The 13,660-nt window shown below is 42.4% G+C and overlaps 1 protein-coding gene across 1 annotated transcript; it reads right to left on the reverse strand.

Annotated features, from left to right (window-relative positions):
• Positions 1-375: 375 nt before the first annotated feature.
• Positions 376-11,041, reverse strand: creg1 (cellular repressor of E1A-stimulated genes 1). The gene is made up of 4 exons (XM_055644327.1): positions 10,543-11,041; positions 6,292-6,411; positions 2,840-3,044; positions 376-881 (listed from the first exon to the last, which is right to left on the reverse strand). The coding sequence occupies exons 1-4, from the start codon at positions 10,828-10,830 to the stop codon at positions 874-876; spliced, it is 621 nt and encodes a 206-aa protein (XP_055500302.1). The 5' UTR covers positions 10,831-11,041; the 3' UTR covers positions 376-873.
• Between the last annotated feature and the right edge of the window lie 2,619 nt (positions 11,042-13,660).

Genomic DNA, 13,660 nt, shown 5'->3' on the forward strand with positions numbered 1-13,660 from the left:
GACACCTCCCCTCTCTCCCTCCCCCCCCCCCCCCCCCTTCCCCTCTCTCTTGCACCACTCCCCGCTACCTCTCCCACTCCCTACCCCTCCCCCCCTTCCTGCCCTCCCCACTCTCCTCCCCCTTCCCATCCCAAATCTCTCCCATTTCCTCCTCCCCCTCTCCCCTCCCTCTCCTGACAATCAAGAAATCCGTTCTAAGCTTAATAGTTTGAGGTTTCCCCATTACTAGTGTTTCTAACAATGCGCAGTTGGAAAGCATGGTCTGAATTGCATTAGCTATTTAGATGAGACAAACTGCTCCAGAAAACTTGATGTTTAGTTACCATCTTGGGGAGGAGATTTTAGACTGAACATTTTAGAGACAAGACTCCTTGGTCATTTTAAAAATTTAATCAAAAATAAGCACATACAAATTCTCATACACCAAAAATATTGAATGTACACCATTCTCATGTTCTATGCAAGGACGTGTTTAAGTGCAAAAATCCAAGTTCCATCCTTACAAAAGCCATTGATAGAAAAATCAGATTATAAGCAAGCAATCAAAACAGGTTTTTGTTTGTTATTTACTAGTTATAACTTTACCTCAACTCACAATGTTAGCGCATTTCCTTAATGAAAGGTGCAAAGCGGTGTTAATGAAAACTCTTCGCTGCTTTTCCCTCTGAGTGAAAGGTTAAAATGAATGCAATATTTAAAATTAAGGCACTTAATTTGAGCAAGATTTTCTTAATATTTGGATTCCATGTCTATTGATTAATTTCTTTCATTGATTTGACGTGTCTTAGCACATTCTTTCTCCAATGCCATACGTTGAGGTGAATCTTGGTAAAAGTTGGCTCCTTCTGATCAATGACATGACATTCATGATTTCTATTCATCTAAAAATAAGCAAGCACAGCTTTAGAACATTGTGCAGAGTGTGAATTATATAGTGCTTTAAATCAGGAGGAAATATCACATCACAAGCTGAGCATAGCATGAACTCATTGTGGCAACTGAAACAAAATGGACACTGATTTAAGAACTGCTCAATGACGACACCAAAAAATGTCAATACAAGCAACATGAAGATTAAAAAATATACAATAGTTGTTTTTGGGAATCATATACAACAGCAAAATCTGAAAAGTCCATGTTTGATTCAAAACAATCTAGGCATTTATAAACACAATATGGCAAAGTGCTGCAAATGCAGCCAGTTCATATACACATCGGACACGCAGAGAATGGATCAGGAATGCAGAAAAAAACATTCATTTAAAACTGCCAGTTAATTTTTAAAAGGGCAGCTGACAAGACTAAGTTTTCATTTATGCATTGGGCTAGAGTGACAAAGTGCAGAAAAACTGCAATACTTCAAAGCTACACCCTCTACACCCGAAAGGATGAGCAGCACTTACATAGTTAAGCATCTGAAAGTTTACAAGCCACAAACAAATTCCCCATTCCCTCATTTTACCCGGTTATAAGTCCGCACCGTTGGAAGTATTGCTTTCAAGATAAGTTTACAATAGTTTCACAACATTGCCTTCAAAGGTCATTAAGGATGGATATTAAATGCTGACCTTGCCAATGACTCTCATTGCATGTGTAAATTTAAATAATATCAAAGATAGAAACTTAGAGATACAGTGCCCTCCATAATGTTTGGGACAAAGACCCAGCATTTATTTATTTGCCTCGGTACTCCACAATTTGAGATTTGTAATAGAAAAAAAATCACATGGTTAAAGTGCACATTGTCAGGTTATATTAAACGTCATTTTTACACATATATGTTTTATATAGTCCCCCTATTTCAGGGCACCATAAAGTTTGGGACGCATAGCTTCACAGGTGTTTGTAATTGTTCAGGTATGTTTAACTGCCTCCTTATTGCAGGTATAAGGGTGCTCTCAGCACCTAGTCTTTCCTCCAGTCTTTCCATCGCCTTTGGAAACTTTTATTGCTGTTGATCGACATGAGGACCAAAGTTGTGTAAATGGCAGGCCTGGCAGAGCATCACCAGAGATGACACACAGCAACTGGTGATGGCCATGAATCGCAGACAAGCAGTCATTGCATGCAAAGGATATGCAACAAAATACTAAACATGACTACTTTCGTTCACATGACATTGTTGTGTCCCAAACATTATGATGCCCTGAAATGGGGGGACTCTGTATAAGCACTGCTATTTCTACATGGTGAAACCAAAATGTATAAAAATGGCCTTTATTAAAATCCGACAATGTGCACTTTAACCACATGTGATTTTTTTTTCTATTACAAATCGCAAATTGTGGAGAACAGAGACAAATAAATAAATGATGGGGCTTTGTCCCAAACATCATGGAGGGCACTGTAAAACAAACAAAAATGGTAAATTTAAAACTTTAAAATGCAACTAATTATTTTTGTGTAGGTAAGTGTAAATAGTTTACGTCTCAAGAAATATTTAAATAAAGCGACAAAAAAGTTATGCTGATAAAGCACAGCTCTCGAGGGGAAAATTTAGGAAGAGGTTCAGATGGCCCATGAAATGCAACATGAGCTGAGTGAGCCTCTTCCTGGGCTGCATTTGCCCGGTAACAACTGGCAGACTTAAGTTGAACTAATATCAACTCCCATAAAATCTACTGGCATAAAATGAGATTTGTTTTGTCACCTTCCAAAAAGGAAATAACGAGGGAAATGGGATGATATGAGCCTTTGTTCAAATTCTAACTCATCACTGAACAGGCGAATGGCTACTGGCTTTGTTTTTGGTAATTTGGTAAGCTGTTCAAGGACTGGGCGCCAAGGCAAGAACCTACTAATGGTTATAAAACGTAAATAAAAAGTAAAAGCTTCTTACCAATGAAATTCCTTTCATATTCAGGTTTGGCACTGTAGTACTCCTCGGGTGTGACTGTTTTCATTCCACCATAATAATCCAGAACCCAAATGTTGGTGATATTGAGCTTGGCAAAGAACCATCTATGACCACTTGGCCAGTTGGCCATGACGGGGTGACGTTGAAAGAGAGCTTTCTTGGCAATTTTAGCTTCTGTCTCATTCACCTTAAAAAAAAAAATATGCTTCAATTATTTCCACGATCATACTCAGGAAAAAAAAACAGGAGGGGTCATTTAAGAATATAGAAAGGTACCTCAGTACAAAGCACAATCTGCTGGATGAATTCAGGGTCTAACGTGCCAATTCTTGCTCCACCCTTCCCATCCCCTCCCCCCTCCTCCAACCCCCCCCCTCTTTCCACCAGATCTCTCTCTCCTTCACTCCATTAGTCTGAAGAAGGGTCTGGACCTGAAATGTTGACTGTCCATTTCCCTCCATGGATATTGCCTGACCCGACCAGCAGTTATTTGCTCAAGATTCCAGCCTCTGCATGCTCGTGTCCAAATGCAGCACATTGTTGCCCAAATGTGTGGATTTGTGTTGTCTCACAACAAGAGCATAAGGCAGCTGGCATATATGAAGTTAGTCAAGAGTGGTTTTATTGTCATATGTCCCAGATAGAACGATGAAATTCTTACTTGCAGCAACACAGCAGAATATGTAAATTTAGTACACCGTAAATATAATAAACAACAAAAGTTCAGTGTGTGTGGTATATACACATATATATACACATACATATATATAAATACACACACACGTAGAAAATAAACAATAATAGCACAATAATAGTTTATGTAGCTCAGAGCTTATTAGAGGTTGCAGTGTTTAATAGCCTGATGGCTGTGGGGAAGCTGTTCCTGAACCTGGATGTTACAGTTTATAGACTTCTGTGCCTGCTTCCCGATGGCAGGGGTGAAATGAGCACGTGGCCAGGGTGGTGTGGGTCTCTGATGATGTAGGCTGCCTTTTTGAGGCAGAGACTCCTGTAAATCCCTTCGATGGTGCGAAGGTCAGAACCTGTGATGAGGGCAGTTTTCACAACTTTTTTCAGTCTTCTTCACTCCTGGGCATTCAAGTTGCCAATGCAACCAGTCAATATCTTCTCTACGGTACACAATATGCTGATGATACAAAAGTGGGTAGTTTTGCAATAGCAAAGATGGTTGCTAAAAATTGCAGCAGGATCCTGATTGATTGGCCAGTGGGCTGAGGAATGGTTGAAGGAAATACAGAAAAATATGAGGTGTTGCACTTTGAGATGTCTAACTTGGAGATGACCTACACAGTGAATGGTAGGGCTCTGGGGAGTGTTGTAGAGCAGAGGGATCGTTGAGTGCAGGTGCATGGTTCCTTGAAGGTCAAGTCGCAGGTAGATCAGATGTCAAAAAGGTTTTTGGTACATTGGCCTTCATCAGTCAGAGTATTGTGTATAGAAGCTGGGAGGTCATGTTGCAGTTGTATAAGACGTTGGTGAGACTGCATTTAGACAATAGGTGCAGTAGGCCATTCAGCCCTTCGAGGCAGCAGCACCGGCATTCAATGTGATCATGGCTGATCATCCCCAAGCAGTACCCCATTCCTGCCTTCTCTTCATATCCCTGACTCTGCTATTTTTAAGAGCCCTATCTAGCTCTCTCTTGAAAGCATCCAGAGAACCCGCCTCTGAGGCAGAGACTTCCACAGACACACCAGTCTGTGAGAAAAAGAGTTTCCTAGTCTCCGTTCTAAATGGCTTACTCCTTATTCTTAAACTAAGGCCCTTGTTCTGGACTCCCCCAACATCGGGAACATGTTTCCTGCCTCTAGCGTGCCCAAACCCTTAACAATATTATATGTTTCAATGAGATCCCCTCTCATCCTTCTAAACTCTAGAGTGTACAAGCCATGCTGCTCCATTCTCTCAGCATATGACAGTCCAACAACGGCAGTGTCGTCGCCGAACTTGAAGATGGAATTTACACCATGTCCAGCTACACAGACGTGAGTGTAGGGGGCGTAGTGCAAGGGCCTGAGCACACAGCCTTACGGAGCCTTACAGCTCCCGTACTGATGGTTGAGGAAGAAATGTTTTTGCTAATTTAAACAGATTGTGGTCTGTTGAGGAAGTCAAGGATACAGATGCAGATAGATGCACAGAGACCCAGTTTTGAGAGCTTGGTAACCAGCTTTTTTTGTTTAAATCAAAAATATATATTCAAATATTAAAATAATATATACAGTACAGTAAAAAACAAAACAGAACCCACCACCATAATACACGACAAACTACTATATAACTATATTACACTACTTGTCAGGGATGAATTCAACCCCCCGTGGTGCCCAGCGGTCCCGGAAATCCCCCAGGGTGCCCATACACAGAGCGTAGTCCCCCTCTAACACCACCCGGGCACGGATGTAACCCCGGAATAAGGGCAGGCTGCCGACTCGGGCTGTTCCAGCTTTTTTTTAAAAAATCACTTCCCTTGTTGGAGGTGATCGCATTTATGCCCTGCCGCATTTGCCGAAAATCCACCTCTTCCTCCAGCTTAGAGTGAAAGTCCCTTCTGTCGGCCTTATCAAGGTCATATCTGGACTCTTGTATACTTTTGCGTCACCAGACTAGAATGCCCGGAATTTGTTCCTCAGAAGAATGCGGATATACCGGTTCATCCAAGGCTTCTGGTTAGGAAACACGGATGGTTTATGTAGGAACACAGTCCTCCACACATTTCGTTATGAAGCCAGTAACAATGATGGCATATTCATTCATGTCCATTGCTGAGTCCTTGAACATCGCCCAGTCTACTGACTCCAAGCAGCCCCGGAGCTTCTTTCCTGACCAGCTCTGTGAAGTCCTCACTGCTGGGGGTGCGCTCGTCAGTTGCTGCCTATATGCAGGGAGAAGCAGCACAGCTGAATGGTCGGATTTCCTAAAGAGGGTGGATGGAGAAACCTTCAGGCTGGATGGCTGAATCTGTGGAGATGGGAGTGAGCCATGTCTATGTGAAACATAGCACACAGCATTCCCTCCACTCCCTTTGGTCAAGCAGCCTTGACCTTAAGTCCTCCACTTTATTCTCCAGTGACTGAAAATTCCCTTAGTCGGTAGCTCCGTTGCCGTCGGTAAATCGCAATCGTGCTAATGCGTTTAAATGGGAAAGCAGCTTGCTAGTTTTTACAGCACTGATTTGTGCTTTTATACAGGTAAGCTCAGAATTACTTTATTTTATTATTTTCTGCTATGCTGCTTGCTACATGTCGCCACAGACATGTGCCATCTTGAGATCTGACTTAAGGTATTGCAAGTTTACTAACTACAAGCATGCCTCAACTTCGAATGGCCATGTTTTTAGCGCTATTGTGTAATACATCTTCAAAAAACAGCAGGATCGATGGTGCCGACGTCCGCATTATGTGGCAACGTACCTTCACAATGGTTCCACTGAGCATCACGCGACAACAAAGTGGACTTTGGGGATCATACCTATTTTCCCGACAGTAGTCAGTCTCTGCCAAGGTCATGGCCAGGGAAACCTCTGGATTAATCTAAAATTAAAGCGAGAAACATCAAGGGTAAATGGAAATAAAAATGTCAAAGCATCCACAGCAATTTATAGATGGCAAGATGAACCCTATTGCTCAGAAAACTGTCATTTGGGTTACTGCCCCTGTAACAAATATAGCCCTGTCAGTCCACACCCCCTATCCTCAAGTTCTGTAACTTTTACAATTTATATGAAAATGGAAGAATTGTTTTCAATATTCATTTTGTTCCAACAAAAGTATATTCCAATCACAACACTCTACTCAAACATCCCACATCAACAACCTGATGTCATAGAGGTATATAAAATCATGAGAAGAATAGATTGGGTGGTCGCACAGAGTCTGTTGCCCTGAGTGGGGGAAAATCGAGAAACAAAAGACTTTAATATCCAGTATTCTTTGTTGCTTTATGGGAGAACAATTCAATTAGCTCTAATTGGGAAACTTGGTCATCCCATATCAGTTTGATTTTCAGGTTTTAAAACATTAGGTATTGCAATGTTGGATGAACTGCAGATTATTTCTTCATGAACTGGTTGCACCAATTTAAAAAATACGACAGGAAGCAGGCTGTGGAAAAACGCAGACTTGGTTCAAGTTACGTATCTGAAGCGTAAACACAAAAAACAGCAGGCGCTTAGTATCAGTATACAACCAGTAAAACTATTTCCTCAATTATCCAAAAAAAACAAACAGCCACAAATTACAATAAATGGTCATCATGTGAATATTTCAAAACAAGATTCAAGTGGAGCAATGCCAAAAGTATACTTCATTTAAAGGTTCTCAAGTGCATGAGTTCAATGAGTACATTTTAGTGGAGCAATAATCAAATGAAAAACTAGTCAGAACATCCAGCCTACCCTGACTCAGCAAAACATTCAGTGGTTGCCTAATCTTCAAATTGGCTTGACCATCACATCAACAAGTCACACCCATTCTGGTGATGATAAACAATTTTAGCTATGTCTCAATCATTTTGAAAGTACTAAACATTTGAAACAAAGTCCTGTTGAAATACTGGCTCATAATATCTCTCATTTAAAAACAATTTTTCAAGCAGAGGACATCTCACTCTTGTACAACATCACTCCTCAGCAGCCAATTTGAAACTGATAATACATATTTTTAAATATTAACTCGACCACCCAGGATTAAGACCCTCATTTTCACTGGCCGTGCCCATCACAGCCATTACCCACTGACAGTGCTTGATAAAGTACCAGTACCACATTTTGTTGGTCCAGTCAGACTAGGGTCATTATTTCATATGGCTTTAAAAGCAATCAGACGTTAATTTATTCCTTTTTCTCATAAAACTTTAATTTTAATCATTTTAAACATTCCGTGTTTCCTATATTTCTCATGCACCAAATATTTTCCTCACTTCTTTTTTTTTTTTTTTTGTTTATTTATTTTATTAGAAGTTAATACATCACAAAACAGTACAGTGGCACCTAATTTTAGGTGCCAACTATGTGATAACGTAATCCATTCTATGTACAACCTCTAGTTTTATGTTATAAGAAAGAAGTAAGCAGAACAAGAAAAAGAAAGCAATAGAAAGGGGAAAAAGTGGAGAAATAGATGGTAGAGAGTAGAAAAACGTGAAGTGTGTATATAAAAAAAAAAAAGGAAGAGAGAAAGAGGAAAGTAGAAATAGAAGAGAAGGCCCCTTAAAAGAGAATTTTTTTAATCTGTATTCGGAGATGTAGCTCTATCCGCGTCATGAACTGGAATCAGCAATCCTTACGGTACCGCTGCATCACATGATTCCAAAAAGTCGATGAAAGGAGACCAACTCTTTAAGAATTGGTCATATTTATCTATTAGTCGGAGTCTCATTTCTTCAAGGCGTGCTATGTCCATCATATTCCTAATCCACATTTTAACAGTTGGTGTGGTTGTATTTTTCCAAAATTTAAGTATCAATTTCTTTCCAATTATTAACCCATAATTAAAAAAAACATTTTGATCTTTATTTAAATTGGTATCTTCTCCTATTATTCCAAATATAATCCATTCCGTTTTGGGTTCTATTCTTGACTTGAAAATCTTTGTAAATATATCAAATATATCACTCCAAAATTTATTCAACTTTGTACATCCAACAAATGAGTGTGTTATATTAGCGTTTTGAAACAAACATTTATCGCATCTGGGAGAGATTTTTCTCACTTCTAATGTTCTCTTTTCATTAAGCCTTTGAGAAGTTGAAAGAAGTCTGCAAATTTCAGGAGCAAGGAGCATCAGGAAAGTTAAAGCTGATGCAGCAAGTATCACATATCTAACTCAATCAGTAACACTGACGTTGTAATGACTGTGGCACAGCAGTTAGTGCTGCTGCTGATCTGATCTGTGCCACAGCTCCTAATCTGTGTGCTGTCTGTACGGAGTTTGCACGTTCTCCCTGTGATAGTTTTCATTTTATTCCGGGTGCTCCAGTTTCATCTTGTATTCCAAAAATGTGCTGGGATGTCAGGATTTTCATATCAAGAAAGACTGGATAGACTTGGCTTGTACTCGCTAGAATTTAGAAGATTGAGGGGGGATCTTATAGAAACTTACAAAATTCTTAAGGGGTTGGACAGGCTAGATGCAGGAAGATTGTTCCTGATGTTGGGGAAGTCCAGAACAAGGGGCCACAGTTTAAGGATAAGGGGGAAATCTTTTAGGACCGAGATGAGGAAAACATTTTTCACACAGAGAGTGGTGAATCTCTGGAATTCTCTGCCGCAGAAGGTAGTTGAGGCCAGTTCATTGGCTATATTTAAGAGGGAGTTAGATGTGGCCCTTGTGGCTAAAGGGATCAGGGGGTATGGAGAGAAGGCAGGAACAGGATACTGAGTTGGATGATCGGCCATGATCATATTGAATGGCGGTGCAGGCTCGAAGGGCCGAATGGCCTACTCCTGCACCTATTTTCTATGTTTCTATGTTAATCGGCCTCTGTAAATAGTCCCTATTGTGCAGGATAGAACTAATGTACAGGTGATCGCTGGTCAGTACACACTCACAAACGGCCTGTTTCTACACTGCTAAACAAAACTGTCCATTGTAAATTACCTAATTATACACCTGAATTAAAAAAATAGGTTGATAGGCTTGTAATCCTACAATTTAATATCTCCCACAAGGAATTTGAGGTAGATGAGACTGACAGGATGGGTTCTGCTGAGAACTTGCATGCACCAGATACGCTGAATGACTTCTCCATGTTATACCTCCATTTTTTTTGTTTGAAGTTACCACCATTGCCCTGGCCAATATTTCAGCCTCAAAAGATAATATTATAAACATTATTGGATTATATTTAGATTAATTATTATCTCATGTACCAAGGGACAGTGAAAAACTTTGTTTTGCATTCTATCCAAACAGATCAGATATACCTTACATAGATACAATCAATTCACTCAAGTACAAGCATGTAGAGCAAAGGAGTGTTTTCATTGTTTTATATTACAACAGTGACTAGAGCTCATAATTCTTCATTAAAAGTGTTGGAAACATTCAGCAGCGCAAGCAACATCTGTGCGAAATAGTTAGTAGATATTTTCCATGAGGATGGTGAGCCTTTGAGAATTATAAAGTGCCTGATTGATTGAACTTTTCACCAGAGTAGGGGAATCAAGAACCTGAGGGCATTGTTTTAAGGTGAAAGGGGAAATATGTAATAGGAACCTGAGGGACAACCTTTTAAAGAATTTGCAAGCAGCCAGAGAAGATAACAAGTAACAAGTAGCCTTTATCGTCATTCAGACCTTGCGGTCTGAACGAAATTTAGTTGCCTGCCTTGCAGTCCTACGTATAGTAAAAATGACAAAACACACAATAAACACAAATTAACATCCACCACAGTGAGTTCAGCAGGCAACTCCTCACTGTGGTGGAAGGCAAAAGTCTTAAGTCTTTGTCTCATAGTTAAGGCAGGTCAAATAACAACATTTAAAAGACAGGTACATGGGCAGGAAAGGTTTAGAGGGACTATGGAGCAACGGTGGGCAGGTGGGACTAGTGTAGATGGAGCAACATGGACCGAGGGGGCCGGTTTATGACTGTGGGGCCATGGTTTAGATGAAGGATGCGGGGGCTATGGTTTAGATGAAGGATGCCCCCCCCCCCCCTCACCTGGATGTCCTGCACCGACACCTCTAGCGGGGTGAGGTAGAGGTAGGGAACGCCACTGCCCTGCTGCCGGGGCCCGTCGCTGACCGAGAAGACGTTGGAGAAAGGCAGCCCGACCAGCGGCTTGTGCGTGGAGATGGTGGCCATGGAGCACCAGTCGCAGCTGTTGACCACATAGCGCGCCATCCGCGCCACCTGTGCGTGAGGGGGGATCGCTCCCACACGGCCGACAGCAGCAGCCAGTAGCGGCAGCAGCAGCAGGCGAGCAAACGCCACCGCGGACATCTTCATCGTTATCACCGTCTCCCTTCAGTGCTCGGTCTGTCTGTGTCTCGGTCTCGGTCCGTCGGTCTGGGCCAAAGATTTATAGAAGGAGCAAGATAAACCACTCCTCCAATGGACTGACATGTAGTACTTCCGGTATGTAATCCTCCCGCCTCCCAAAGCAAAGATCCTCTAGTATCTCGTAGCGGGAACGGACTCACTCCACAGTTACACCCAAACATTATAGACCAAAGATCTTAGAGCAGAGCAAGATAGGCTACTCCTGCTAAATGGAATGGGCTGACGTGTAGTACGCTATGGAGGGGATCATGGGCATTTTCCACGCCCATTTTAGCAACCTGAGCCTACCTAACCCGACCCGACTCGCACTGTAATCAATGTTGCGGGGCAACAGTTTGTGTGGGTTAGATTCATAAATCTGTCAGTTCATACTTCTTGTCAAGAATAAAATTTGACTCTGGTAATTGTCTTTTTTAATGTTTTTTAAATCATTTATTTTTAAATGGCTCACAAACAGTGTTTGAGTTGATTTTGTAGTAACCGGAACCGACCCGACTCGCAGGGTGATTGACATTGCGGGGGGACTTTTTGTGTGTGATATAGGGTTAGATTCATAATTCTGTTAGTTCATAATTCTGTTAATTCTTGTTAAAGAATAAAATGTTTATAAACACACATACATGAAAATTATATAAATGTATATAATCATATAACACACACAATTATATTCTGATCCAATAATGAACTTTATTTCAGACTAGACACGGGACATTAAATAAGAAACATAGTAAATAAGAAACATTGTAAACCTCCCCGCAACTTCACACACACTAGGTCTTATCCCCTCTCCCGCTGCCCCGGACCCCGCACTCCCTTTGTTATAGACGAGCTCTATAGGGGGGTTGCGCGAAAGGTCACCGGGTCAGAGGGCTTGACGCACGGAGCCGCTCAATCCAACTGGAGGACATCCGTCACTTCCGGTATATGTTATTAATGCAAGAAACTCGTACTTTCCTACCTGTTAAAAACCGCCAAAATGTTGAATTTTACGCTAAAATAATTAGTGGGAGTCGGGGTAAGTGTGAGACACATGTACCCAACTTTAGAATTCCAAACGTGAAGCGAAATGAAGGTAAAGAGAAGCGAGAGCTGAAGGGACAACAGCAGCTAAAGTGCTTGGTAGACATTGGCCGTGCAGATATCGGAATTGATAATATTGGGAATTATTGGGTTTGCTCACTGTATTTCATCAATAGTAAGGCATTATTTGTGTTTTTTCTTGACTCCTTTGGTATCTAAAAAGTCTCAGAAGTGATCAATCTGGCTTCTTCAGTTGCGTTTTCATTTTATATGTAAAAACCCACTTGAGAACCATGGGCGTTTTAAAAAAATTACAACCAGATTTATCACTTCTGAAACTTTTTAGATGCCAACGAAATCAAGAAAAAACACAAATAATGCCTTAGTTGATGAAATGCAGTGAGCAAACGGCCAATGTTCACCAAGCACTCTGTCTGTTGTTGTCCCTTCAGCTCTCACTTCTATCTACCGTCATTTCTCCTCACTTTTGGAATTCTGAAGTAGGCTAAATGTCTCACACGCTTATCCCGATTCCCATAATTATTTGCAGCACAAAATTTAACCATTTCAGCGGGTTTTAACGGGCCCGCTAGGCTGGAAACAATGGTAAGTGCCCTACCTGCAGTACATCGCGTGTAATCCATTTGGAGTGGCGTAGCAACAGTACGGGTCATGGGTCGTGACCGGACTGCCGTGAAACCTCCCTATAATCTTTCGTTATACCAAAGCGCTTACATCAGGTCGCAGGGAAGAGCAAAGAAACTAGAGGCTCCTCTAGTATCTTTGGGGGAGATCCACTCCTGAGTTGATCCAGGACCCGATTCTCGGTCGGTCCCCCCGATACCAGCTGAAGGCGGCCGGCCTGCACCAGGCTCTGTCTGTCCGGCGGGAGAGCCTCAAGCGTCTGCCCGCGGTCGGTGCTCCCGAGGCGGCGAGTAATGCTCCTCTAGTATCTTTGGTGTAATCCGTTCCAAGGATTGATCCACTCGATCATCTTTGGTGTAATCCGTGTTGTAGGGAACAGTGTTTTATATAGCATCTATCACCACATATTTAGATAATATTATTGTAAATGTTTTCCCCGTTCCCCTATTTCCCTCTCATCTTTCCTCCCAGCCCCCTTCTTTGCGTAGTTTCCCTTGCATTGTATTGTGCAGTTTCCCTTGTATTGCTTTAACACACACTGCCCAACATTAAATTTACATATTTATGCTAGACCAAGTGCAGACCCGTTGGGTCTGTTCCCCCAACGTGCGTTTTGCGGGGGGGGGGGGGGGGGGGGGGCAGCGTGCAGCGTCACACTAACTATCACCCCCCCCCCCCCCCCCCGCACTCACGCTAATTACCCCCTTTGAACGGAATCTAGAGAGGGGGGGTGGGGGTAGAGAGTGAGGGCAGAGAGAGAAGGGGCAGAGACAGAGAGAGAGAGAGACAGAGACACAGAGAGAGGGGCAAGAGGAAGAAGGGGGTGGAGGGGAGGAGAAGAAAGAGGAAGGGTGGGTGAGGGGGGAAAGGTGGGGGAGGAGAGAGAGAGGGTGAGAGTGAGGGGGAGAGAGGGGGGTGAGGGGGAAAGGTGGGGGCAGGGAGGGGAGGGGGGTGGAGGGAAGGGGGTTTAGGGGAGGGGGATGAGGGGAGAGAGAGAGAGGGGAGAAGGGGAGACAGAGAGGGGTGCTGAGAGAGGGGGGAGAGAGGGTGTGCTGAGAGGGGGGGTGAGGGGAGGTGGGGAGCAGGGAGGGTGGAGGGAAGGGTAGTGGTG

Source organism: Leucoraja erinacea, chromosome 13 (genome assembly GCF_028641065.1).
Source record: "Leucoraja erinacea ecotype New England chromosome 13, Leri_hhj_1, whole genome shotgun sequence".
Taxonomy (NCBI): domain Eukaryota; kingdom Metazoa; phylum Chordata; class Chondrichthyes; order Rajiformes; family Rajidae; genus Leucoraja; species Leucoraja erinaceus.